This window comes from Erpetoichthys calabaricus, chromosome 2, assembly GCF_900747795.2.
Source record: "Erpetoichthys calabaricus chromosome 2, fErpCal1.3, whole genome shotgun sequence".
Lineage (NCBI taxonomy): Eukaryota > Metazoa > Chordata > Cladistia > Polypteriformes > Polypteridae > Erpetoichthys > Erpetoichthys calabaricus.
In genome coordinates, this window is record NC_041395.2 from 95905060 (window position 1) to 95932763 (window position 27704).

Consider the following 27704-nt stretch of genomic DNA (forward strand, 5'->3'; position numbering starts at 1 on the left):
TCTACTTATTGGCTCCTGTATTTAGGATATAGCGGGTTAGATAATGGATGGATGGACATCTGTATGCATAGCCTATTTGCCCGTTTTCGTTTTTTTTTCTTTCTTCAGTAATATTTCAGTAAACCCGGAGCTTGTCAGTTCAAATCCTGGTACTGACACCACTGTGTGACCCTGAGGAAGTCACTTCACCTGCCTGTGCTGCAAAAAACAAAAGTTATGTAACAAATTGTACCTCAGATGTTGCAAGTTGCTGGAATAAAGGCATAAGTAAAATAGATAAATATGTATTATACACATAGGAACTATTAATTTATTTTCAGTTAAGTCATCTGCACCAAACCTTTATAAATGAGGGTTTCTCCTTTTTAGATAGTGCAAACGGTTTCTTTTTCATTGACGTTTTCTCTTGGAGAGCTTTTTTCATTTCATTGAAAATTAAAGCAGCAGCTGCCAAAATATGTAGCTTTCTTATTAATTTTTCAACATTGTGTAAAATAAATTTATAAAGTAACATAAAAGGTTTAAATACTGGTTATCCTTTTACACTAAAATATTACTAAAGAGATACAAAAAAAAGTAAAATGGATATGTTCTTTTTCTTTAAGGAGATTAAATATTACTGAAGAAAGAAAAAAAAAATTAAACAGCCAAATGGGGCTATGCATACGAACTTAAAAGGTTTAAATAAAACAGAAATATATATTTTATTTTTACTTGCTTAACTTGTGGAGGGTGTATCCTGTAGCAAAGCCCTAACTTTTTCGTGAAAGCCCGTTTCAGTCAATAAGTCTTAAAAAAACGTGTAAAGATATTGACAATAAGCTAAGCAAACCCAGGAAGACATGGAATCGTTTAAATCAAGTATCATTACATCTTCCTTTCTTAAAGAGAAGTAAGGCAGTACTTATAAGCTTACATATTTATATATAGACATACATACATATATATATATATATATATCTATATCCGAAGCCGTGCAAGCACACTCTTGAGAATGCAACGTATAAGTTGTACAGAAGAAAAGCAATCTTGCCTCAAATGAATGGCAACCTTTTGTAGGTCTATGAACTTAATTTAAACTTTAGGTTTACACGGTGCTTTCTTTCCGAAGTACCTGCACTCATGAATATGTCTGTATGTGTCAGTCGGTCAAATCCACACGCTTCGCACCGGCGAAGTACCGCTTTTAAATTTTTATTAAGAAGAAAACAAAACCTTTTTAAATTGAGGGAAAATATACTAATAAAAGTTTGTTAAGGATCTGTTTTTTTGTGAAGCTGCCTTCACTCGAGTGATCACTTCGACCTGACTTGGTGGCCAACTATAAGCGTTACCTGGTAGGTAACCACCCATACAATCAGATTGTGAATCAGACTACGAATGCCGTGAATGTAATTACCCCGATCTACATGTTGTCAAATAAACAAACCACACGCCGTGGCGCGGAATGTAATTACCCCGATCTACATGTTGTCAAATAAACGAACCACACGCCGTGGCGCAATTTTAGGGGCTTTGCCTGTAGCGCTGACGTCCGAGGTTCGATTCCCGTAAGGAAGTGAAGTGAGTGGCTGGTTACCTACCAGGTAACGCTTATGGTTGGCCAGCAAGTGAGGTAACATCAGCCACGGTGCCTTCAGTTGTGAGAAGCAGATCATAGAATGGTTGAAATAGTTTACTGTCAAATAATGCAAAGAGTACGCGACACGTCTTTCCCCCTTATTCTTGGCTCATCAGGCGTACACACTCACTGCACTTGCTTACGGTAATCGAACCTCGGATGTCAGCGCTAGAGGGGCTTAGCAGCGGTGAAGTATTGCTTTTAAATTTTAATTAAGAACAAAAGAAAACCTCAGAGGTTCGATTCCCGTAAGGGAGTGAAGTGAGTGGCTGGTTACCTACCAGGTAACGCTTATAGTTGGCCAGCAAGTGACGTAACATCAGCCGCGGTGCCTTCAGTTGTGAGAAGCAGATCATAGAATGATTGAAAACAGTTTTGCATTTACCTTTTTAGTAAAAGGCGAGCTTTTAAGCCTGAGAAAATCACCCCGTAAATGCACACGTTTAATTGCACATGTGTTAATATGTATGCTTACACAGTATTAAAAGACAGTCAAAAATTAATGTCATTTACCTTCGTTCCCGCGTTTGACTCGTGCTGTAAATCTCTTCCTTGTTTTTAGTTCACGTGATTACGTAGGAGGCGTGATGACGCGATACGTGACTCCGCCTCCTCCATTAGAGTATACAGTAATCCCTACTCCATCGCGGGGGTTGCGTTCCAGAGCCACCCGCGAAATAAGAAAATCCACGAAGTAGAAACCATATGTTTATATGGTTATTTTTATATTGTCATGCTTGGGTCACAGATTTGTGCAGAAACACAGGAGGTTGTAGAGAGACAGGAACGTTATTCAAACACTGCAAACAAACATTTGTCTCTTTTTCAAAAGTTTAAACTGTGCTCCATGACAAGACAGAGATGACAGTTCCGTCTCACAATTAAAAGAATGCAAACATATTTTCCTCTTCAAAGGAGTGCGCGTCAGGAGCAGAGTCTGTCAGAAAGACAGAGGAAAGCAAACAAATCAATAGGGTTGTTTGCTTTTAAGTATGCGAAGCACCGCGGCACAAAGCTGTTGAAGGCGGCAGCTCACACCCCCTCCATCAGGAGCAGACAAAGAGAGAGAGAGAGAGAGAGAGAGACAGAGTTTGTTTTTCAAGCAAAAATCAATACGTGAACTTCGAGCTTTTAAGTATGCAAAGCACCGTGCATGTCGTTTCAGGAAGCAGCTGCACAAAAGATAGAAACGTGAAGATAATCTTTCAGCATTTTTAGACGAGCGTCCGTATCGTCTAGGTGTGCGAACAGACCCCCTGCTCAATCCCCCTACGTCAGGATCAGAGAAAGTCCGCTCAAGAGAAAGAGAAAAATAAGCTGGGTAGCTTCTCAGCCATCTGCCAATAGCGTCCCTTGTATGAAATCAACTGGGCAAACCAACTAAGGAAGCAAGTACCAGAAATTAAAAGACCCATTGTCCGTAGAAACCCGCGAAGCAGCGAAAAATCCGCGATATATATTTAAATATGCTTACATATAAAATCCGCGATGGAGTGAAGCCGCGAAAGGCGAAGCGCGATATAGCGAGGGATTACTGTATGGACAAAAATCATGTTCCAGTTATGACCTTTACGCGTAGAATTTCGAAATGAAACCTGCCTAACTTTTGTAAGTAAGCTGTAACGAATGAGCCTGCCAAATTTCAGCCTTCCACCTACATGGGAAGTTCGAGAATTAGTGATGAGTCAGTCAGTCAGTCAGTGAGGGCTTTGCCTTTTATTAATATGTATAGATCACTACAATGGTACCTGTCAAGAGATGGAATATGTTAGGCAGCAACTGAGAAGTCAGTTCTTGAAGGTAATATTTTGGAAACATGGAAAATTGGCAAGTGTAAGGATCTGAGCGATTTTGACAAGGGCCTAATTGTGACAGCTGGACAATTGGGTCGCAGCATCTACAAAATGACAGGTCTTGTGGGGGTGTTCCTGGTGTGTAGTTTTAGTACCTACCAAAAGTGGTCCAACAAAAGACAACAGGCAAACAGGGAAAGGGTAATGGGCACCCAAAGCTCACTGATGGGAGTGGGTAGCAAAAGCTAGACCATCTGGTTGGATCCCACAGAAGAGCTACTGTGGTACAAATCGCTGTAAAACTTACTTCTGGCCATGAGAGAAATGCATCAGAACAGATGTTGCATATGGAGCTGCATAGCCACAAACTGGTCAGAGTGCCCATGCTGACCTCTGCCCAGCACCAAGAGCAACCAAAAATGGGCATGTGAGCATCAGAACTGGACCATAGAGCAATGGCAGAAAGAGGCCTGGTCTAATGAATCATGCAGACGGTCAGGTGCGTGTGCGTTGTTTAACTGGGAAAGAGATGGCAGCAGGGTGTACTGTGGGAAGTAGGCAAGCCAATACAGGCAGTGTGATGCTGTGGGCAGTGTTCTGCATGGAAACCTTGGGTCCTGGCATTCATGTGGATATTACTTTGACACATACCCCATACTTAAAGATTGTTGCAGACCATGTACACCCCTTCATGTCAATGGTATTTGCTGATAGCAGTGGCCTCTTTCAGCAGGATAATACACCCTGCCACACTGCAACAATTGTTCAGACATAGTTTGAGAAACATGACAAAGAGTTCAACGTGTTGACTTGGCCTCCAATCTCCCCAGATCTCAATCCGATCAAGAATCTGTGATATGTGCTAGAAAAACAAATGTGATCCATGGAAGCCATATCTTGCAACTTACAGGACTTAAAAGAGCTGCTGCTAAAGTCTTGGTGCCAGATACCACAGGACACCTTCAGAAGTCTTGTGGAGTCCATGCCTTGTTTGGATAGAGCTGTTTTGGTGGCACGAAAGAGACCTGCATAATAGTAGGCAGGTGATTTAATGTTGTGGCTGATCAGTGAAAGTTTATATTTCAGCACAATGAATTAGATTAAGATAAAAAAAGGTTTGATAAGTAAACAAGAGAAAGTATTTCAATATATGGTCAAGCTTGAACTCCAAAGATTTTATTAACTACAAAATGCTTATTTAATCAGACTTTGTCTCTTCCTAATTAAAATAAAGTATAACTTTAAACCAATTTGATTGTTTTAAAAGAAACTCTACATGGAGCAAAATAATACACACAGTATACAGAAATTGTGCAAGTGTTAAAAAAAATCCTTACTTCTATGATTTACATCAAGGTAAAGAAGGATTAGGTGGGTCAGTGACAGAGTAATAGGCAATTAACTGAGTTAACCAATCAAACCGAAGATCTGAAATGATGTGTTAGGAAAGAGGAAACATAAATAAAGGTAGGTCAGTTCCTCTTTCTACAAGTAAAGCATCAATTGTACAAGTCATGGCTAGATATGTTCCACCACAGGTTCACAAAGAGCTGGTGTCTTTACTAGTAACACTGAACCCAGGGCATAAAACAACCAAGAATGAAATTCTAATCCTCCACACATCTGCTCTTTTCTACTGGACAAGTCTAAAATTGCCATTTAGTTTATGATAACATTCACATCATTGTAATGCAGGATAAATAGGGAGAGCGCAGAATGTCACAGTCTAATATGTCAGTGACTTTGAAGCTGTGAAACAGCATGACTAACCAGTGGCCCTCAAAAATCAAAATCAGCAAACACAAATAAATACAAAAAATAAAGCACGGACAGAAGCAACATTTTTGCCACAGTCCTAGGACATTAAGTTATTTTGTTTTGCTCTTGAACTTTTGATCTCAGTAAAGTAGCTTAGCTAGCTACATAAAATAAGAAGTGTTAATAGTGACAGACAGAATGTAATTTTATACAGAGGGGTTTTTTTTCTGCAGTCTGAAGGGCAGACAGGCACCATTTGCAGATAAGTAGGATTTAGACATTGGTCAGAACTTAAATGGTAAATTGGTCATTTTCTAGACTTCCCAAATGCGTAAAAGCGAAGTTCTTGAACAATTTGTTACCTTAAAGTATGCACAACTTGTGAACATGTACTAATATGATCTGTCAAAATGACAATGGACACAGAGGGTCTGCGGGTGTTCACCTTGGTCCTGGAAAGCTTTAAAAAGTCATTAGCTTAAAGCAAAAAAATATATATATCAAATTGAAGAGAACCACCAGGAAGGAGTAGAAGAAGGGAACATCAAGGAGACTCATGCAGCAACGTAACCTTCAAACTCTCAAAGCCACACAAATTGGGGGTGTTGGCCAGCATAGTTATAAGAGCTCCTGAAATATTCCAGGTCATATGGTGATTTGCCACACACACTTGCCTTTTTATTTGCTTTCACTTTTTGGCTCATTATGAATATTTAGAAATGTTAAAGACTAAAATGAATGAATAACAGTTTATAACCTGCTTACTTTTACTTGCATTTAATATTTGCTCTGTCCTGTTGCCTGGGGTATACTGTAAATGAAAAACAGAAGATGTCTTCTTATAGGATAAGTGAAGCGTTGAAGCCATCCATTGTGAATGGATCCATTTAGTCCCAAGTTTATTGTGGCTGCGGGCTATGTCTCCTTCAAGGACAGGTGAACGCCAAGATTAAAGGGAAAGAGTTGAGGTGGAGGACTGTCACATATGGGCTCTGGTGATGGCAGTTGCCTGTCAAACCAGGGTTGGCGCTCTGTACAAATGCCATCTATTTTCTTCCATCTGCAGAACAGAAGACTGTCAGCCATTCCACCGCTCACATCACTTCTGTTGTTCATCTTCTTGGACCCTTCCTGCCTGGAACTCATGTGACCGAAGGTCTTGCCATAGTTACTCAGTTCTGTTTGGGACTTGCGTCTGAAAAGATGTTATCAGCATCTTTGTAATCAGCATCTTTCATTTGTATACATTATATGGGATCACAGACATGCCCCTAAACTTTTTCTGTATTGTTTCCTTTCTTACAAGGACATATCTGTGGGTCTACATAACAAAGTTAGGATAGGGTTACCCAGAAAACTTTTCACAATAAAACAAGTAAATACCATTAACTAAGCTTGGCTTTGCAGAGTTGCATTTCAGCACACTTTACTAGTACGGTAAAAAAGCTTTTGTTTGAGTATAAATACTGGCATAGGTTATCATTTAAAAGCAAACAGTTTAAATGATAGATAGTACTGTAGCTAGTTAAGAGTGCCAATTAAATAGAAAGTATAAAATCCTACCTCTTGTCTATTATATTCCACAACTACATCTGTGCTGTCAGTGCCATTAGGAAAGTAGGGGCCTCTGTCATCTTCATCGTATACCGTGATGGTGAGTGTCTCTTCCACATGTGTAACTGTAAACTCATTTTGTACAGTACATCGCAGCAGGAGTTTGTGTGTTTCTTTCTCCTCTCGATCCAAGGGTGACACCACATACACTTCAGAACCATTCAATATGAATGGGAGGGAATCCTCTAAAATGCGGAGAAAACAGTGAAAAATTGGTTAAGAGTTTTGCCCATCAAGATGATTTAGATACTAGTCTGCAGCTGATTATTAAGTTATCCACTCTTAAAAACCATTATATTGGTCAGTTAAATCAATAAATAGACAAAGACCAATGAATGTATGATACATGCAATGAACTGGTGTTTCACCCAAAAACAGCCTTGCTGTATACATTCCAGCTCCTCAAAATTATTACTGGTTAAAACAGTTTAAGAAAATGACAAGGACAGATTACTTTGTACATGATGCTCAAATTTTGCATAATAAAGCTTAAAAGAATACTCTACCCAGAAATGATCATTTTCGAATCGTGAAATTATTTGTAGTGATGGCCAAGCACATTTTTTAATTTCATGTTTAAATGAAGAACAGGGATTACAGTATCTGTGATACCAGACTTTAATGAGACTGGATAACAGCAAACAGTACCTTACCATTCATAAAAAATAAATCTTAAGTTACTCATGTCGCATAATCCACATGCCACATGGGCTACTTCTATGCTTACAGTGTCCAAAAACAAATATTTTTTGCTAAAGTATTGTTAAATAAATACTTTGGAAAAATCAGAACAGTGCAAGAAAAATAAGCACATTCAAATGGGATTGAGCCATCATTTCCATGGCCACCACTACAAGCAACACAGGGTGAGTAACAGATAAAAGAATAACTACTTTTGGGTGGAGTATTCCTTTAAAGATCCTCAACTGTGTTTTTATGCATAGTAGGGTTAAACACCATGCTGCACCTTTAAACCAAGTAGTTCACCAATGTAAAGCCAAGACAAGCTGGACAAATTACTAATATATATAGAATATAAAATATGTATGTAGCTGAGCTAATTTTCACTCTTTCCTTTGCACTGGTAGTTGGAGATGCTCTTTGCTATTGGCATGATTTCGATTGGCACTCTAGAAACACTTACAGTCATTTTGTTTTAGAAATTCAAATCCATGATGTTATTGCATGTCCTACTCACACTGACTCTGCTGTTGCAACTTGATGGCATCAAAGCATAAAACCATTACAAGTTATTTCATTTTATGAAAGCATTTTTGTTATACAAAAAATGACTCTGCTCCAACATGGCTACTTGCATGTTATATTATTCACCTGGATTTCCTCAAGAAACTCCAGTTTGCTCCCATCATCTAAAGGAATGCAGCTGGGTGGACTGTCTATTTTAAAATGGTCAGGTACAGTATGTGTGCTTATGGGAAGGTGTAAAAGTGTGTCCTGGGTGAATAGCCATCCTGTACAGATTCAAACTCTTTGTGTCCTGTACTGGAGAAGGCATGCACAGAAAATTAAGTAATAGTAGTAGAAATATTGTTATGTGAAATTCTTATATGCATATCTCACCAAAATGCTACTGGTTTCCACTCTCTATCAAGAATGATTTAAAAATACATAGCTTCATTTTAAGTAATAGAATCTAAAAATCAGTTCATAATAGGTTGCATTTTCATTGTGATCATAAAATTAGAGGAAGTCAGAAAATATTGTAATAAAATATATATTAATCTTTTAATTGACTCATTCTCAAATATTTTAGCTTAAAGTGTACTTTCAGTATATTATGACACAATTGATGAGCACAAGCATTTAGTAGCAGGGAGTAATTACTGGTGCTTAAAATGCAAGCAAATGTAAGTAATAAAATAATGGATCCAGATATCCTCAGAAGGCAGAAAGCAGTCTGAAAATATGTGAACAAATTATTGAGTTACTATATATTTAGGAATTAACAGGGTATATGACTAAGCATGATGGCTATCACTGTTGTGTAGTATACTACATCTACAGCAGGGGTGCATTAGTGTTTACTTTAATATATATACACTATAAAAGGACCTATAATATAGTCTGAACATGCTCCTATATATATATATATATATATATATATATATATATATATATATATATATATGTATACATACATATGGCAGCTTAAGTGTAGTATTGTGCTTTCACTTTCTTCTCTGTTGAAATAAATGGATTTCATTCCTCTTTCTTTTTGTGTTTAATATTTCTGTACTGTCTTTATATTTGAGCTAAGAACATTTTAGCTCTCAATGTCTCTTATGGTTTGATCACTATTCTGCAGAGTAATCATAGAAACTTTTAAACGGTCCAAGATGTATAATAGCATTAACTTGAGATTAAACAGTTATTGTTGAAAAGTGAAATGTTAATGCAGATAACACCATATACATTTTCATTTTGAGTACTGACATTTTCAAATGACTCTGTGTTGCCTAAGGTCTTGATTATGAAGATGCTGTGTTTCAGGTTGCAAAGCCATTTTAGCACTGTTTTATATTGCACTTTGTGTTTGAGTCCATGTGGATTTGCCCATACTACCTTGATTTTATAGCTACTTTTGACACTCCACATTGGGGTGGCCAGTTGTAGTGGCAAGTGAGTGAACCTTTACTGGTTCAAATAAAAAGCCTTCAGTTCCTAACTGCTTTTGACAGGCTAGCATTATAGCTTCTTAGATATTTTAGCAGAATATGATGTCATCTGGTCAGTTGAGTCAACCTTCATTTTGTTCTTAACAAGCGTATGAATAGATTTGTGACACACATCAAAATAATCGTACAAGCCTGAATAATCCTTTCTCACAGAGCAGCTTTCTACATGCTCTTTCATGGTGTAGGGTGCATTTTCATACCATGGTTTTGGTTTATTAAATTTCTTAGGGGGTAAGATAAATGACAATAACTGGAAAGCTAATTGGGAGAATAAAATTCATTTTATGCTAAACCATTTTTATTCCAATGATTAGGGAATTCTAAAGTATGACAATATCCTCCCTATCTACATGGCAAAAAATAGTGTAAAGAGCATGACTGTCATCTAAAAATATACTGTACCATGGCCAGTCCAGTTACCAGACTTCAAAACAAAGAAACTCATCTGAAGCTCAGCTCAACTGAAAGATTCTGGTGTGGTATTTGAGACTTTGTTTTCCACCACCTTCATAAGCTCAAGGAATTTTTCATAAATAAACAGTGTCATGTTCCTTCAAAACAATTCTATAAAAAAGGTAGAATTTATTTGTTCTGGTGGCTTGCGTGGCAGTTATGTATGCATTTTTATTCTTGTGTCAGGTTACCTATATGTTAATACAAATACTCTAAATAGAGTCAACTCTATCAAAGATATTTACATTAACCTGTCTGTATAAATATATTCATAAAATATTTCCTCTGGGACATGCTCCATGAAAGGCTCTGTATATCTGTATCAAGATGGTTATGAGGAATATTTGGCTGCAATACAGTAATTTTTAATTATTTACATATCATCACGATGTCAAAACAAAGCTAAGAAAGAAAAAAGTTTAACAGACAAAAACAAAGTAGGTCTGTTCTTCCATTGGTCCTTTTTCATTTCCACTCTTACATTTAATTGCCTTCTGTGACATGCTTCTGCAATTTTCTTGCCACTCAGCATATGTTGCTGCGCTTCTTTTTCTTTCTGCTATGTTACTTTCTCAGTCACTTTACTGTAACAAACACATGACCACAGGTCACTTTGCAAAGATTGCCGCCACCTCAGATATTTTTGATTTCCAGAATGTATCATGTCATAAGCATTCGATTGAGGCGAAAATCAAGATCAGATTTCTAGCCCTAGTAGTTTTGGAGTAATCACATTACAGATGGACAAACTTTAGCACACACACATAGACAGACAGACAGACAGGCAGGCAAGATAGATAGATAGATAGATAGATAGATAGATAGATAGATAGATAGATAGATAGATAGATAGATAGATAGATAGATAGATAGATAATGCCAAACAAAGGAATGAAGGGCGGCACAAACTGTATTTTTTATGCAGATCAGCCTAGAGGATTTTTTTTTTTTTCGTCTCTTGTAGCCATCCCATAAACACTCTCAGTCTTGATGCTGGGTCAGTGCTGGTCTAGCATAGGAACAAACCCTAGAGAGTTTGGCAGTCTATCTGAGGCCACAGTCATGCACCCTGGGTAATTTTACAGTCATAAAATAACCTACCACATAAGTCTGTGGGCTGTGAGAGGATAGCAGATTACCTATCTAAAATCCCATATGCAGAGAATGTGCAAATTTCACATACGTAGTGACCACACTCAAACCCGGTCCTCTGGAGCTACAAGGTACTAGTGCTAATCACTGTATTACTGAGACTTAATTCACAAAAACACATTTGTAGTTTAAAAACAAAACAGAATATTTAAATAGGGATATATAGATTTAGAATATAGAGATTATAAATACAGAGTATATACATAAAGAAAATACTCCATAGCCATGATCACCTCTAGTTTGCATATCATTACAAACAGTTCACAGGATGCAATAACTCTTGCATTTCATAGCATCTTGGTAAACTGGAATAATAAAAAGTTTTAGGCCAGAGTCCTGTTTATAGACTAGAGCTTAGCAGTTATCACTGTTTTACCAGCAAAGTTAACCACCAAACCTCTCCATTCAGGAGTTAGAGACACCCAGAGTAAATGGATTTTGGTCATCCTAACCAAAAGACATCACTATGTATGAATAGGCAGGCACTACAGTATATCCTCCATGTTGATCCTCTACACAGGTACTCCACAAGGTCTTCTATACTTGTTGTTCATCTACTTTTATAAAGCCAGAGACAGCACCAATTCCATTATTAAATTTCCATATGATAACACTATCATGGGCCTGTCCACCAACAATGATGAGACAGCTTATTGAAAAGAGATCTACCTGCTTACTCAATAGTCTAAGGACAACAGTTTTACAAAACCATGGGGTCAGTCATAGATTTCAGGAAGCAGAAGGCAGACCACAATTCCATATGCATCAGCGGGATGCTGTTGAAAGGGTGAGTTGCTTTAAATTTCTTGAGTGACCATCACTTACAATATGATGATAGCACAACTCAGCTCTTGTCAAGATACTTCACAAACAGCTCTTTTTCTTCAAATGGCTAGGAAAGCTTGCATTTCTCCATCTGTTCTTATGAACTTCAGCAGGTATTCAGTACAGTCCATCCTCACTGGCTGCATCATATCCTTGCACCTGCTCAGCTCACAATTATAAAGCACTGCAGATCATGTTGCATGTTTCTACCCAAAGGCTGTTAGGTTGCTGAACAGTCAATAACTAGAGCAAATATTGGACATTATATACAGTATATACAGAGAAGGTTTTGGATGTACCACTGGCACTAACCACTTGTTTGATTCCTGTAAAACTCTCTGGTAGACTTATTAAGTCACTTTCTGCTTCCTCCCCCTATATCTCCGCTCCCTCAACTTCTTCCTTTATAAAGACTCCAGCCTCACAGGAAGTCTTTCTTCATCCTGGGACCTGCTCTTATTGAGGATACATCTATTCAGTAGAGCAGACAACAACAACAGCCTGAAAAGCTGTAATCTAAAAAAATATTTAAAAACATATATACAGGTATACACAGTATATATACTGTATATATAAGCTTAAGGGCTTATGTGAATGTACTTCTCCACTCAGACATGAGGGGGCAATGTGTAATAACGATCTCTCTACTTCTTTCCCTTCTGCAGAAAGGAAAACTGATGTATTTCCACCCATGACATCACTTCTGTGGTCAGACCACCTGGACCCACTTCTTCCTCCCAGAATCCTTCATAACAGAATAGGCAGACCATACTACATATATAGACCTAAAACCAACGGCACTATAACTGATGTCCATTGTGCAGCTAGTCTATATACTGTTTTTATAAAAATCTATACTGTATACTATTCATAAAAAAACTAAGGGTTGTTTGTCTGTCATGCAAAAACTTTTAAATCAAAGGCCTTGATCCTTAATCTTGGTCTTAATTGAGAGCTTATGACGTGATACATGTAGCGCGACCCAAGAACTGGAAGTGTTGGCTAATTCTGCCACTTAATTTGGCTTTAGGTCCTTCTTGTGGCAAATGGTGGCAGCACCCTCATAAAAGGAACTATGGTTCTGTTTTTCATAAGAAGATCATGAGCCACCTTTGTTGAAGGACCAGAGGTCTGAGTGTTTCCTAGTAAATAATAATGTGAAACTCTCCAAGAACTATCTTCAGAGATAAACATACCTGGTTCTATTGTATAATTAACTGCATAATTTGGACACCTATACTTCAAAGGCAAAGACTGCAGCTGGTAAAACATTCCAGGAAGTTTGTTTTCCCTTATGGATGGATTGCTATCACTGTTATGCAGACACAGCTGCTGTGGCTTCAGTTCTCTGCAAGGAGTTGCTGTGGTGTTGGATAAATATAAGGCTAATAAGGTTGTAATGCCTTCTTTACAACAGCTGTCTCCAACAGGCTTTGGAGAAGCACAGATGGATAGATGGAACTTCAGTACTTCCCAATTTAGTCTTCCTCCTTTAAGGAAAGAAAACAAAATTAGATTATTTTTCACATCTTCAAATGTGTACTCTAAATTCACACGCATGCACACACATACACTCGAGTTGTAGAAAAGAAGTTAAAAGACTAAATTTAATACAATAAGCAACTTGCCAATGGGTAACCCTATAAATAGGCAATATCCAAAGCTCCATTAAGTCTCTGGGAAAAGTTACTCATATACTAATGTGCTAGAGTAACATGATGCTTACTATTCCCCAGGTTCAGAGGTATCCTACTGTCTTCTATGTCTGCAAAAAATGGCTGATGACAAACCCTCAAAAGATGCATCCCATGTGTTGGCTGTACTGCAAGCAGACAATGGCACCTATTTGTACAAACGGGCTGTGTGACTCTTTGGCTAAAATGTTGGACTGAAAGCTACAAACCTACCAGCCTGCTATTCATGATTTACTCTCTGCATTATCCTGAGAGAGTCATATAAGATACCAGTACTTCAGCTGTAGAATATGTATATAACAAAAAAATACTTTAATTTGCTAGTTACTTTGGATTTTATGATGTCATTGTGTACCAACCAATATGACTATTGAGCATTGCGGGCTGTTGCAACAAATATGATAGACGTTCACCTCTGCTTTGACACTGCCTTCATTTTCTCTTAGCATCTCTTTACCTCTCTTTAAAGGAGGGTCACCACTGCCTTTCATTTTAGCAATGACCAAAAGGGTAACAGTTACATGTACTGGGCCAGTTTAGCATTACCACTATTCCCAGTAAAGATTTTTATTGAATTATTTTTTTCTGTTGTAACATCTCATAAGGGCAAAATTTTAAATTGATTAGAACTGATCTTCATATATTAACATAATATTTTCAAACCTATTCAATACAATTCATGGTCATGGGGGACAAGAGTGGAATTTTATACAGAAATCAACCTGCCATGAAATTAAAATACAAGAAGATGGATTTGTGAAGCAGTTAACCACAGAGCCACCATGACACCCTTTACTGAATTTAACTGATGGACAATGTAGGACAATGTGGGCATTGTCCATTCTGCTAGGCTTTAATGGCACACCAGGCCTGTTAAGAAAGCAGATTTAACAGGGATGCAAGCATTCTGCTGCACAAAACCTCCATCTGCATTCCAAACTAAGTGACTGCACTCCAGCTTGTATTAGGATGTGCCTGGACTTCACCTGACAAGAAAGGTGTAAATCAGATGTGATGTGACATCTTTCCAGAGGCTGCTCTGCAGACCTCTTCAGCCAGAAAGCGCAAAAATGACCAAAGCCAGGACAAAGACCTATAATTCAAAGGATGACAATTAAGATTGACAGAAACATTTGCTTATTAAAAGACATTGATTTTGTAACTGAAGATGACTTTAATCCAATCAGGAGGTTCCTGTAAAACCTCTTACAACCCATCTTTCACACAGAGAACTGTTAGGTAGAAATTGATGGAGAGAATGTCATGTTAAGTGAAATTCAGGTATTTTTTCAGGGCACCCTCTCTGTGATTCTCTCAGTGAGGGGGAACTCTAAAAATAAATGAAAACTTCTGAATCCTGATCCATGAACCTAAAGGATATGAGCCACTTCCTTGGACTGACAAACTCTACTCTTTGCAAGACTGAGAGCTGAGATCAGCCTGCCAAGCTAAACACTTAGCCCTTTCTGTTTAAGAGCAGCCATTATGTCAAGAAAGGAACTTTGGCATCTAAACTCTTGGGACAGAATGACTAAAGCCTTTAACCCATGAAGTGGCAAAAGACAAGCTGAGGAAGGAGAAACACTGCACTGACAAGGATTAAGCAGCAAAGAGAAAGAGTGTACTCCAGTGTATGAAGAACAAAGCAACAACTCCACACACATCGGACATCATCCATAAATACTTGGCATCTTAAAACTATCTGAACTAAAATAAAGTAGAACTTTAAATTATCAGTAAACAGCCACCCTGTATGTTATATGTTTGTCTGTCTATTCTGTCTGAGTCCAGCCTTATATGTCAATATATATATATATATATATATTTATCATACTTCTTTAATCCTTCTGTTTATCAATAAATTGTATTTTTCTGTTTCTTAAAACAAGTGGGCTTCAGTTACCTTGATTTAAGTCTAAAGGCTGGACACCCGCATCCAACAACAGAGAAAAGTAAAGTAAATAGTAGAAGCCTTGCCAAAGTATTTAATTAACTATCAGTATTGCCAAAGGCAAAACTGGTAATTAATTAACCAAAGTTACATTTCTTTTTTAAATCCCACATTATTATGGCTTCCTCCTGGGTGGGCGTCTTATTGATTATTAATCAAAAAAACAAATCTTACAACAATTATGTAAAAATAGCAGGCAGGTGCCTTTTTATGGTTTTCTTGTTCAATTTATTTGACAAGGGCTCATACACTTAGCTATCACTGTGGTTTTTATTCTTTTGTTACCAGTCTCAGAGGTATGAAAATCATGTCTTGGAATTTTGAAAATCAGCAGTCTGTGTGATTGTGGGTATATGCATTAGACAGCCCTTTGATGGACTGGCACACCATGCATATAATGTTTTTTGTCTAATTCTTTTGATATTGATTCTAGGTAAAGGAATCATTCATATGTACATCTCTGTTTCTCTAAGCCCATGTTCCCAAACTTTACTGTCTTGTAATAATTCAGAAATATTCTGTCACTCTATTATAAACTGTTGAGTAAACTCTCACATTTTGATGGACTTCTTGATTGAAGTATGAATATGTGTTAACATGTTCAAAATGCTGCTGTCAGAGAATCAGAATTTTGCATGGATTTTAATTTTGCTCATTATAAGCTGGTTAATATTAGGCAGACACTTACATTTCACCGTTTTTATTTATACTTTTGTTTTTGTGCCAGATAAGTCAATTTAAAAACAGGGAAATTGTACACATGCACATGCTTTTTTCCACATGTATGTAATTGATCTGGTGGTTAGAAAATGTTGCACAGGCAAATAACAGAATCAAAGGTGGAACAAAATAGAAAAGATGATTAAAAGGGTCTAATATTTAAAGAATGTGCACTCTCCAGTCACATCCAAGTTAACATTATTGCTCTGAACAAATACAATTAGTCAATTTCTTATATATATTAATTGAGGAAAAGTAGTTTACTTACCAAGATATGCAAAGTCATTCCGATCAAGAGTCTTATTGAGGTATAAAATTCCTTTCAGCTCATCTATATAAAACCATGATTGAACATCAAATGGAAAGCTTCCAAAGATGCAAAAATGGGCTTCTTCATTGTCTCTTTCTGGCAAAGCATAGACTTGCAAAATAGGCATACCAATAGGTTCCCCAACATACAAACGTACTTCATAGGATCCCTGGGTAAAGTATAGTGCACATACACCTAAAAACAAAAAGGATCACATCTAAAAATCATATAATTGTAGGTATTTAGATGTTCATTTAACAATAAACATGTATGTTATCAATTTCTTGTCCATCCACCCATTTATCCACCCACTTACTGATATCCTATCCAGAGTCACTTTGCTCAGTGGCTATCCTGGCAACATCAGATGTAAGGAAGAAACCAATGCAGGAACCTCCCAACATGCAAAGGAGGCAGCACTAGCCACTTTATCATTATGGCACTCTTTACTTCTCTAGCCATACACAGATACAATTAACAATTTTACTGATTTCCATATCTACAAATGATGCTTAATATCAAGTACAGAAAAGATCTTTGCAAGAAAATCATACAATTACTAATAGATGCAGCTAGCTTGAATGGTAAGTCTAAATTTAAAATGTAGGTGGAAGTGTCTGAAGAGATGGATGACTTTAGTTTTGTTTTCTGCCTTGTGACCATTGCTCCTCTGATAACAGATGCCTCCATGTAATCAAAGATGGTTGAATATGATGTACAAAGTGAATGGATGAATTAAAAATACAAAAAAATGACAAAAGATTCCTAACAGAAGAAAAACATTCCAGAAGAAGGTTTGCACATAAGTATCAGTTTAAAAAATAGCAACCCAATAGTAATGTAATGTGAATAAAAGATGGACCAATAACCTTTAAAGCTTTAAATTATAAACAAGACCAGAGGCCTCATGTATAAATGGTGCGTACGCACAAAAATGTTGCATACTCCCGTTTCCACGCTAAAATCGCGATGTATAAAACCTAAACTTGGCGTAAAACCATGCACATTTTCACGCTAGCTAAATGCTTGCCGTATGCAAGTTATCTGCTCGGTGGCACCCATTATCAAAGCAGTGCTTCTGTTCAAGTGTGGTTTCCCTTTCTTTAACAGATCCACATCCCTGATGCGGCTTTATAAATACACCGAAATTAACCGCATATTGTTTATTAGTTTAAGGCATCTGATTGTAATTAACCTGTAACAATAAAATGGTCCACGGAATAGCCAAACTATTCCAAATACCATAGCTGCTTTAGCGTTATTCCTCTCAATGCACCACTCAGACTATTTATCTCACTGTATCTGAGTGTGGAATCACAGCTCTACAGCAGCTGATCGGAAAGAGAATTATCGGTATACAGCATCAAGCACACGCTGCCTCAGCCATGCGCACTGTCTATTGAACTACTCTCATACGGCAAATGCTTCAGAGCCTTTCCTGTAGGGACATTGGGGTTCAGAAACCATTTCATCCCAAGAACTCTAAACGCACTCAATCAGTCCATCAAGTGCTCCTTGTAGGACTGTTTGTACTTATTAGTACAATTACCTCACTGTAAACTTGCGATACAGTTATAATATTGCACAACCTGAGCAACTTTATAACGCGTGTATTTACATATGATGACGATATCATTTTTAAGATGAAATGCAGCAAAACATGTTTATTACATTATACAGATAAAATGTCAATATCATTTAAATAATCTATATTGTTAATAATGAAACATGTGAGGACACGGTGTCACAGCATTAGCTAGTTCATGGATTGTTCCTGCCTCGCGCTGTATTCTTGCTGGGACTGGTGCGACACTGGAAGGATAGATAATAATAATAATAATAATAATAATAAAAATAATAATAATACATTTTATTTATACAAGGCGCCTTTCAGGGAACTCAAGGACACCGAACAAACAATAAATAAATAAATAATTAAATAAAAGACACAATTATAAAAAACTTAAAACATAAAAATATTTTATGTTGGGGTGGACATTACACAGTAGAGTTTTTCAAAACTAGTAGTTATCCTGCTACAGCTGTTGAAAATTCTGCCTGGACCCGATGACGTCTCTTCCGGACCTGCTGACTTCACTTCTAGTTCCAGGCCCGCTAACATCACTTTCGCCAACTTGACTTAAAAGCCATACAACTTCCTTTTGCGAATTCAGTTCTGTTTTGGACTCAACCTGTACAATGCTGTATTACCAAACTTCACTTTTTTGCAGCCTTATTCAAGTTTGGTAACCCCTCTCAGCCTACATAATAATTTACTCTACTTTCAACAAAAAAGATAACAGTGGTATGTCTTTCATTTCCTAGGAACATCTGAGTACTGGGGTGTTTTCTGAACAAAGATTTTTAGTGAAGCAGTATTTAGTTTTATGAAATTAAATCAAATGTGAAAAACTGGCTGTGCAAAAATGTGGGTACCCTTGTAATTTTGCTGATTTGAATGCATGTAACTGCTCAATACTGATTACTTGCAACACCAAATTGGAGCGGCATATGCGCAGGATTATGAGAATGGTTACAGACAACCCACCGATCACCTCCAAAGACCTGCAAGAACATCTTGCTGCAGATGGTGTATTTGTACATCGTTCTACAATTCAGTGCAATTTGCACAAAGAACATCTGTATGGCAGGGTGATGAGAAAGAAGCCCTTTCTGTACTCACACCACAAACAGAGTCGCTTGCTGTATGCAAATGCTCATTTAGACAAGTCAGATTCATTTTGGAACAAAGTGCTTTGGACTGATGAGACAAAAATTTAGTTATTTGGTCATAACAAAAAGCTCTTTGCATGGCGGAAGAAGAATACCTGCTACCTACTGTCAAATTTGGTGGAGGCTTCATCATGCTGTGGGGCTGTGTGGTTAGTTCAGGGACTGGGGCCCTTGTTACAGTCGAGGGTCGGATGAATTCAACCCAACATCAACAAATTCTTTAGGATAATGTTCAAGCATCAGTCACAAAGTTGAAGTTACGCAGGGGTTGGATATTCCAACAAGACAATGACCCAAAACACACTTTGAAATCTACAAAGGCATTCATGCAGAGGGAGAAGTACAATGTTCTGGAATGGCCGTCATAGTCCCCTTACTTCAATATAAATCAAAAATCTATGGGATGATTTGAAGCAGGCTGTCCATGCTCGGCAGCCATCAAATTTAACTGAACTGGAGAGATTTTATATGGAAGAATGGTAAAAAATATCTCCATCCAGAATCCAGACACTCATCAAAGGCTATAGGAGGCGTCTAGAGGCTGTTATATTTGCAAAAGGAGGCTCAACTAAGTAATGATGTAATATCTCTGTTGGAGTGTCCAAATTTATGCACTTGCCTAATTTTGTTATCATGCATATTGCATATTTTCTGTTAATCCAATAAACTTAATGTCACTGCTGAAATACTACTGTTTCTATAAGGCATGTCATACAGTGCATCTGGAAAGTATTCACAGCGCATCACTTTTTCCACATTTTGTTATGTTACAGCCTTATTCCAAAATGGATTAAATTCATTTTTTTCCACAGAATTCTACACACAACACCCCATAATGACAACATGAAAAATGTTTACTTGAGGTTTTTGCAAATTCATTAAAAATAAAAAAACTGAGAAATCAAAAAACTGTCAACTGTGGGTGTGTGCCTTTCCAAATCATGTCCAATGTACATAAGTATTCACAGCCTTTGCTCAATATTTTGTCGATGCACCTTTGGCAGCAATTAAAGCCTCAAGTCTTTTTGAATATGATGCCACAAGCTTGGCACACCTATCCTTGGCCAGTTTCGCCCATTCCTCTTTGCAGCACCTCTCAAGCTCCATCAGGTTGGATGGGAAGAGTCGGTGCACAGCCATTTTAAGATCTCTCCAGAGATGTTCAATCGGATTCAAGTCTGTGCTCTGGCTGGGACATCTCAAGGACATTCACAGAGTTGTCCTGAAGCCACTCCTTTGATATCTTGGCTGTGTGCTTAGGGTCGTTGTCCTCCTGAAAGATGAACCGTCACCCCAGTCTGAGGTCAAGAGCGCTCTGGAGCAGGTTTTCATCCAGGATGTCTCTGTACATTGCTGCAGTCATCATTCCCTTTATCCTGACTAGTCTCCCAGTCCCTGCCGCTGAAAAACATCCCCACAGCATGATGCTGCCACCACCATGCTTCACTGTAGGGATGGTATTGGCCTGGTGATGAGCGGTGCCTGGTTTCCTCCAAACGTGACGCCTGGAATTCACACCAAAGAGTTAAATCTTTTTCTCATCAGACCAGAGAATTTTCTTTTTCATGGTCTGAGAGCCCTACAGGTGCCTTTCGGCAAACTCCAGGCGGGCTGCCATGTGCCTTTTACTAAGGAGTGGCTTCTGTCTGGCCACTCTACTATACAGGCCTGATTGGTGGATTGCTGCAGAGATGGTTGTCCTTCTGGAAGGTTCTCCTCTCTCCACAGAGGACCTCTAGAGCTCTGACAGAGTGACCATCGGGTTCTTGGTCACCTCCCTGACTAAGGCCCTTCTCCCCCGATCGCATAGTTTAGATGGCCGGCCAGCTCTAGGAAGAGTCCTGGTGGTTTTGAACTTCTTCCACTTATGGATGATGGAGGCCACTGTGCTCATTGGAACCTTCTAAACAGCAGAAATTTTTCTGTAACCTTCTCCATATTTGTGCCTCGAGACAATCCTGTCTCAGAGGTCTACAGACAATTCCTTTGACTTCATGCTTGGTTTGTGCTCTGACATGAACTGTCAACTGTGGGACCTTATATAGACAGGTGTGTGCCTTTCCAAATCATGTCCAATCAACTGAATTTACCACAGGTGGACTCCAATTAAGCTGCAGAAACATCTCAAGGATGATCAGGGGAAACAGGATGTACCTGAGCTCAATTTTCAGCTTCATGGCAAAGGCTGTGAATACTTATGTACATGTGCTTTCTCAATTTTTTTATTTTTAATAAATTTGTAAAAATCTCAAGTAAACTTTTTTCATGTTGTAATAATGGGGTGTTGTGTGTAGAATTCTGAGGAAAAAAATAAATTTAATCCATTTTGGAATAAGGCTGTAACATAACAAAATATGGAAAAAGTGAATACTTTCCGGATGCACTGTATATTAAAAGGAAGTTGCTACTTTGAAAGCACAGCCAACGATAAACAAAAATCCAAAGAATTAAGAGGGGTTCCCAAACTTTTTCATATGACTGCATATGGGTGGCTGCCCCAAACCTCTTTTCTGTGTCAAGGCCTTTCATTTCACACCATTGTAAGCAGCTGGAGGTTGTTCCCAAAGTATCAGTCATAACCTCAGTACACTAATTAGTTTTAAAGAGATTTTTGGTTATTTGGCTGGAGATCATCTGCGCTGCAAGTCCATCCCTCCATTCATCCATTATCCACCGCTTATCCGAGGTCAGGTCGTGGGGGCAGGAGCCTAGGCAGCTAAGCCCAGACCTCCCTCTCCCCAGCCACCTCCTCCAGCTCCTCTGGGAGGAGCCCGAGGTGTTCCCAGGCCAGCCGGGAGATATAATCCCTCCAGCGTGTCCTGGGTCTGCCCTGTGGCCTTCTCCCAGTGGGACATGTCTGGAACACCCCCCCAGGGAGGCGTCCAGGGGGCATCCTGACCAGATGCCCAAACCACCTCAACTGACTCCTCTCAATGTGGAGGAGCAGCGACACTACTCTGAGTCTCTCCGGGATAACTGAACTCCTCACAATATCTCTAAGGGAAAGCCCAGCCACCCTGCGGAGAAAACTCATTGTATCCGCGATCTTGTTCTTTCAGTCACTAGCTTGTGGCCATAGGTGAGGGTAGGAACGTAGATCGACTGGTAAATCGAAAGCCTTGCCTTTTGGCTCAGCTCTCTCTTCACCACAATGGACCGTTGCAGAGCCCACATTACTGCGGATGCCGCACCGATCCATCTGTCAACCACCCGCTCCATTCTTCCCTCACTCATGAACAAGACCCCGAGATACTTGAACTCCTCCACTTGAGGCAGTAATGTGTTCCCAAACCGGAGAGAGCATTCCACCCTTTTCTGGCTGAAAACCATGGCCTCAGATTTAGAAGTGCTGACTCTCATCCCCACTGCTTCACACTCGGCTGTGAACCGCTCCAGTGAGAGCTGGAGGTCATTGTCCGAAGAAGCCAACAGAACCACGTCATCCGCAAATAGCAGAGACTAGATTCTGAGGTCACTGAACCATACCCCCTCCGCTCTTTGGCTGTGCCTAGAAATTCTGTCCATAAAACTTATGAACAGAATCGGTGACAAAGGGCAGCCCTGGCGGAGTCCAACCTCAACAGGAAACGAGTCCAACTTATTACCGGCAATATGGACCAAGCTCCTGCTCCTCCTGTACAGGGACTGAATGGCTCGTAACAACAAGCCTTGTACCCCGTACTCTCGGAGCACACCCCAGAGGATGCTTTGAGGGACACGGTCAAATGCCTTCTCCAAATCCACAAAACACATGTGGACTAGTTGGGCAAACTCCCATGCCCCCTCCAGGATCCTGGCCAGGGTGCAGAGCTGGTCCCGTGTTCCACGGCTGGGACGAAATCCGCATTGTTCCTCTCGAATCCGAGATTCGACCATCGACCGAACTCTCTTCTCCAGAACCCCTGAAAAGACCTTACCGGGGAGGCTGAGGAGTGTGATCCCCCTATAGTTGGAGCACATCCTCCGGTCACCCTTCTTAAAAAAGGGGACCACCACCCCGGTTTGCCAATCCAGAGGCACTGCCCCCAATATCTATGCGATGTTGCAGAGACATGTCAACCAGGACAGCCCCACAACATCCAGAGCCTTGAGGAACCCAAGGTGGAAGGTCCACCCCAGGGGCCCCGCCACCTCAGAGCTTTTTAACTACCTTGGCGACCTCTGCCCCTGATATGGACGGGCCCCCCCCAGAGTCCTCCAGCTCTGCCTCCTCTAAGGAAGACATGCTGGTGGGATTGAGAAGGTCCTCTAAGTATTCCTTCCACCAGTCAATAACGTCTGCAGTTGAAGTCAGCAGGGCCCCATCTCCACTGTACACAGTGTTGGTGGAGCACCGCTTTCCCCTCCTGAGGCGCCTGATGGTTTGCCAGAACCTTCTTGGTGCCAACCAAAAGTTGCTTTCCATGGCTTCCCCAAACTCCTCCAATGCCCGGGTTTTTCCCTCAGCAACAGCCGATGTCACCACACGCTTGGCCCGCCGGTACCCCTCAGCTGCCTGTGGAGTCCCATTGGTCAACCAGACCTGGTAGGACTCTTTCTTAAACATGACGGCCTCACGAACCTTAGGTGTTCACCACTGGGTTCGTAGAATGCCGCCACAAGAGGCACCTACAACCTTGCGGCCACAGCTCTGTTCTGCTGCTTTGACAATGGAGGCTCGGAACATGGCCCATTCAGACTCAATGTCCTTTGCCTCCCTCGGAATAAGGTTGAAAGTCTACAGACTGCAAGTCTACAGAAAAATCTGATCTTCCCACCTTCCACATTGCTATAAAGAACAAAAACAATGCATTTTCTTGATTAGGGAGGAGTGAGGCAGTCATAGGATCCTTTTCAAAACCATGAGAAAAATTTTTCACTATGGATAAAAGATTATTTCTCATCTGTTTAGACATGCTGAAAGATTTCCTGTCCTTACAATGTAAAATCACTGTACTTCACTGCTACTTTCCAAAGGTCAACTCATTCTTTGTTTCTCCCATTTGGATACTTTCTCTTACTCTTGTTATTCTCTTTGACCATCTTTTTCATAAAAGGTTGACTACTTACTGTCTAAATCCCTTTAGTTTGTCAGTTCTGATTTTCTGATGTTGCTCCGTTCATTACATACACTCCCAGCTTATCTCTATTGTTTGGCTCAGGAAACCCTCAGCTTAGCTCTCAAACTTGAAAGAAGTGAACCAGTACTTAATAAGCCAAACCTCAGTCCCTTCTGATATCTCCAACATTTGCCCAATCATAACTTCTCCCTTCTTGTCTATAAATCTTGAAATCATAGTTTCTGCTCAGCTTTAATATTTAGCTTGAATTTCGATCTCGTCAAAGTGCCACAATAACACTTCTCATAATTGTGTACGTCAGCTGATGATTGCTCTGCTTCTTTGTAAATAATGTATACCTTAAATTCACAGCTGTTTTTGATACTTCTGACCATGTTACACTCTTTGAATGTGTAATCAATTATGCACTTGTATTAAGAACCTGCTACTTCTGGATGCAATGCTGTCTCTTTCTGCATGGATTCAGTTGTCTCCCATGAAGAATCCTGATTTCCATAGCCTCACTTAAATACTTCCAATGTTTTGTAATGCTATTTTAATAACACTCACCAGCATAAACTCATGTTTAACACCAATGCTGACACTCATTTCACATTGTTACTTGTACCACAATTTCATTACACCATCCTTGGCAAACATTTATTCACCTTTATGGCTCCTGATCTCTATAAATCCTTTCCTACAGTAGGTCTTTTTGAGAGACTCTATTTGTCCCAAGATTTAAATCTAGTCTGAATCTTCATCCGTTGCCTACCTTTTTAAACACAGTCCATTCTGTTGCTAGTGATGTTAGTACCTGCAATGCAGAGATAAACTATCACAACCATTACCAATACCAATTTGGAGGAGGAGGAGGAGGAGGAGGAGGAGGAGGAGGAGGAGAAGAAGAAGAAGAAGAAGAAGAAGAAGAAGAAGAAGAAGAAGAAGCAGAAGAAGAAGAAGAAGAAGAAGAAGAAGAAGAAGAAGAAGAAATTTATCCTTCACTGTTACTTTTCTGAAAGAAATTAAATAAACATATATCATACCAACTAAGTGGGGAGAAGGACACTATATAAAATTACAGAATAAATTAAACCAAGTAATAGTAATGATTGTTATATATATCCTGAGCAATGGTGGTAATTTATACCCCTCTGTTGTATTTAATATAAAAGGATTTTATTGTACCTGTGTACATTGCTCCCATTATTTTTACTATTTCAACAGTATATGTCTTTTTTGTTTTTTTCTGTATTTCTTTGAATTTACTATGTTTTACTGTGCATTTTATAGTGAATTACAGTATAAACTTCTTTGCTTTGCAACTGCCTTTCATGTTACATGTTGAATGGTGTCAGTTTATGCTGAAAGAAAAATTAACAATCCTGGAGAAAGTTGATTTTCATACCTGTATTTCTATAAAAAAAAGTTACATCTAATGTCACCTTTTCAAATAAAATATTTTCTGCAGTTTAAGAAGCGCTGTTTTTTATACAGGTATTGTCAAGCTTGGGTTACAGAGTTGCACGAGAGATAGGAAGTTTAGTCCTGGTTTTCAAGGAAAATACAGGTATTTCATTACTGAATAGAGAAGGCAGATACAGTCTGTTAGGAGCCACAGTATGGGTTATCGTCCTGCTTTAACTCCCATCTTCAAATGAGAAGGTCAGCAGCGACTTGGAATCACTGCTGTGGAAGACACCGTCTGTAGTAGACAGATCAGAAGATTGTGAGAAAGTCAAGTCAAGTCAAGTCAACTTTATTTATAAAGCACTTTACATACAACAGCCGCTGACCAAAGTGCTGAACATAGGCTAAAATAAATTTTAAACAAAAACAAAATAATAAATAAGTAAAATAAAATACAATAAATGAAACTAATTAAAACCTAGTAAACACAACTAAACAGAGTTAAAACAGAGTAAAATCAACTGCTCACACAGGATCAAACGCCAAACCAAAGAGGTAAGTCTTAAGAGCAGACTTAAAAATGGGCAGTGAGGAGACCTGTCTAATGTGGATCGGCATTGAATTCCAGAGCCTTGGAGCCACAACGGAAAAAGCCCTATCCCCCCTGAGCTTTCGCTGAGTCCTAGGCACATCCAGAAACAGCTGACCAGCTGATCTGAGTGAGTGGGAAGGAGAGTGCATATGCAGCAGCTCAGCGAGGTAGGGCGGAGCAAGCCCATTTAAGGACTTAAAAACAAATAAAAGAATCTTAAAATGAACTCTAAACTGAACAGGCAGCCAGTGCAGTGAGGATAACACAGGTGTAATGTGCTCATTTTTTCGCGTGCCAGTTAAAAGGTGTGCAGCAGCATTTTGCACCAGCTGGAGCCGAGACAGGGTGGACTGGCTAACACCAACATACAACGAATTACAATAGTCCAACCGGGTTGTAATGAAAGCATGGATTACTGTTGTAAATTGATCTTTGGAAAGAATCAGGTCAAAGTCCAATGTTAAATGTTAAACATTGTGCAACAACCATGATCCTGCACAGGACAACCAATTGCTTTGCTCTTGGTTTACTGTTTACCAGACACAGTAGAGTAGCTATGGAGCTGTCCTTGCACCACTGCCATTAGATATGGTGAATCGCGGATGGGACCAGTCACAATACTGCACATATTTTCCCCATTTTTGTTATAATGAAATTTACGTTATAATAAAATATTTTTATGGGTTTCGTTATAACTACCTGTATTAACAACATGGGATGTAGATCCTTTTAGATCTTTCACTGCTGGTAATGCTGTCTGTATAATTTATACTCTGCAACATTTGATGTTTGTTGTCTTAATTACATCTGGCTATCTTCTAAACTGTCTGTGCCTGACCTATTTTTATTTCAACATTTCAGCTGTGTTCTCATTAACAGGCATCTTCAGACAAGTGTGAATAGAAGAAATGGCACGACCTTAGACTATGAGACTTGCAACAATTTAAATGATACCACTACAAGCAGGGTGTACTGTTTAGACTGCTCTGAATGTCATTTGCACCCATTTCAGTTAAACAATGGGAAACTGTGACCATAACAAAGCAAGATCATAAAAGATGAACTAACACCAAAACAAATGTACCTAGTTTGTAAAAAATAAATAGAATGAATTTCTTTTCTAAATGTAGCATGAACAAGTTATTGTGATACATCAGACTCTATATTATATAAGTACTGCTATCTTAGCCATCAAAATAGAGAGCTGTTTTTCTCTTATAGAAAGGTGGGCCCAATCATTATGCAGCTGCGTATATTAGCCATTATATTCAGTATTTGACTGAAAGAAATTATGGAGGAATATTTATTAAGTTTTAATCATTGAATATTAGATTTGTTTTTTG

At 39.0% G+C, this 27704-nt stretch overlaps 1 protein-coding gene across 1 annotated transcript in view; it reads right to left on the reverse strand.

Annotated features, from left to right (window-relative positions):
• The window catches only part of ret (ret proto-oncogene receptor tyrosine kinase), a 177947-nt gene that overhangs the window by 67033 nt on the left and 83210 nt on the right, over window positions 1–27704 (reverse strand). The window contains exons 2-4 of the mRNA XM_028794175.2: window positions 16546–16782; window positions 13109–13402; window positions 6736–6971 (exon numbers count right to left, since the gene is read on the reverse strand). Of these exons, the coding sequence (XP_028650008.2) occupies window positions 6736–6971; window positions 13109–13402; window positions 16546–16782 (767 nt within the window). The remainder of the gene's footprint in view (window positions 1–6735; window positions 6972–13108; window positions 13403–16545; window positions 16783–27704) is intronic.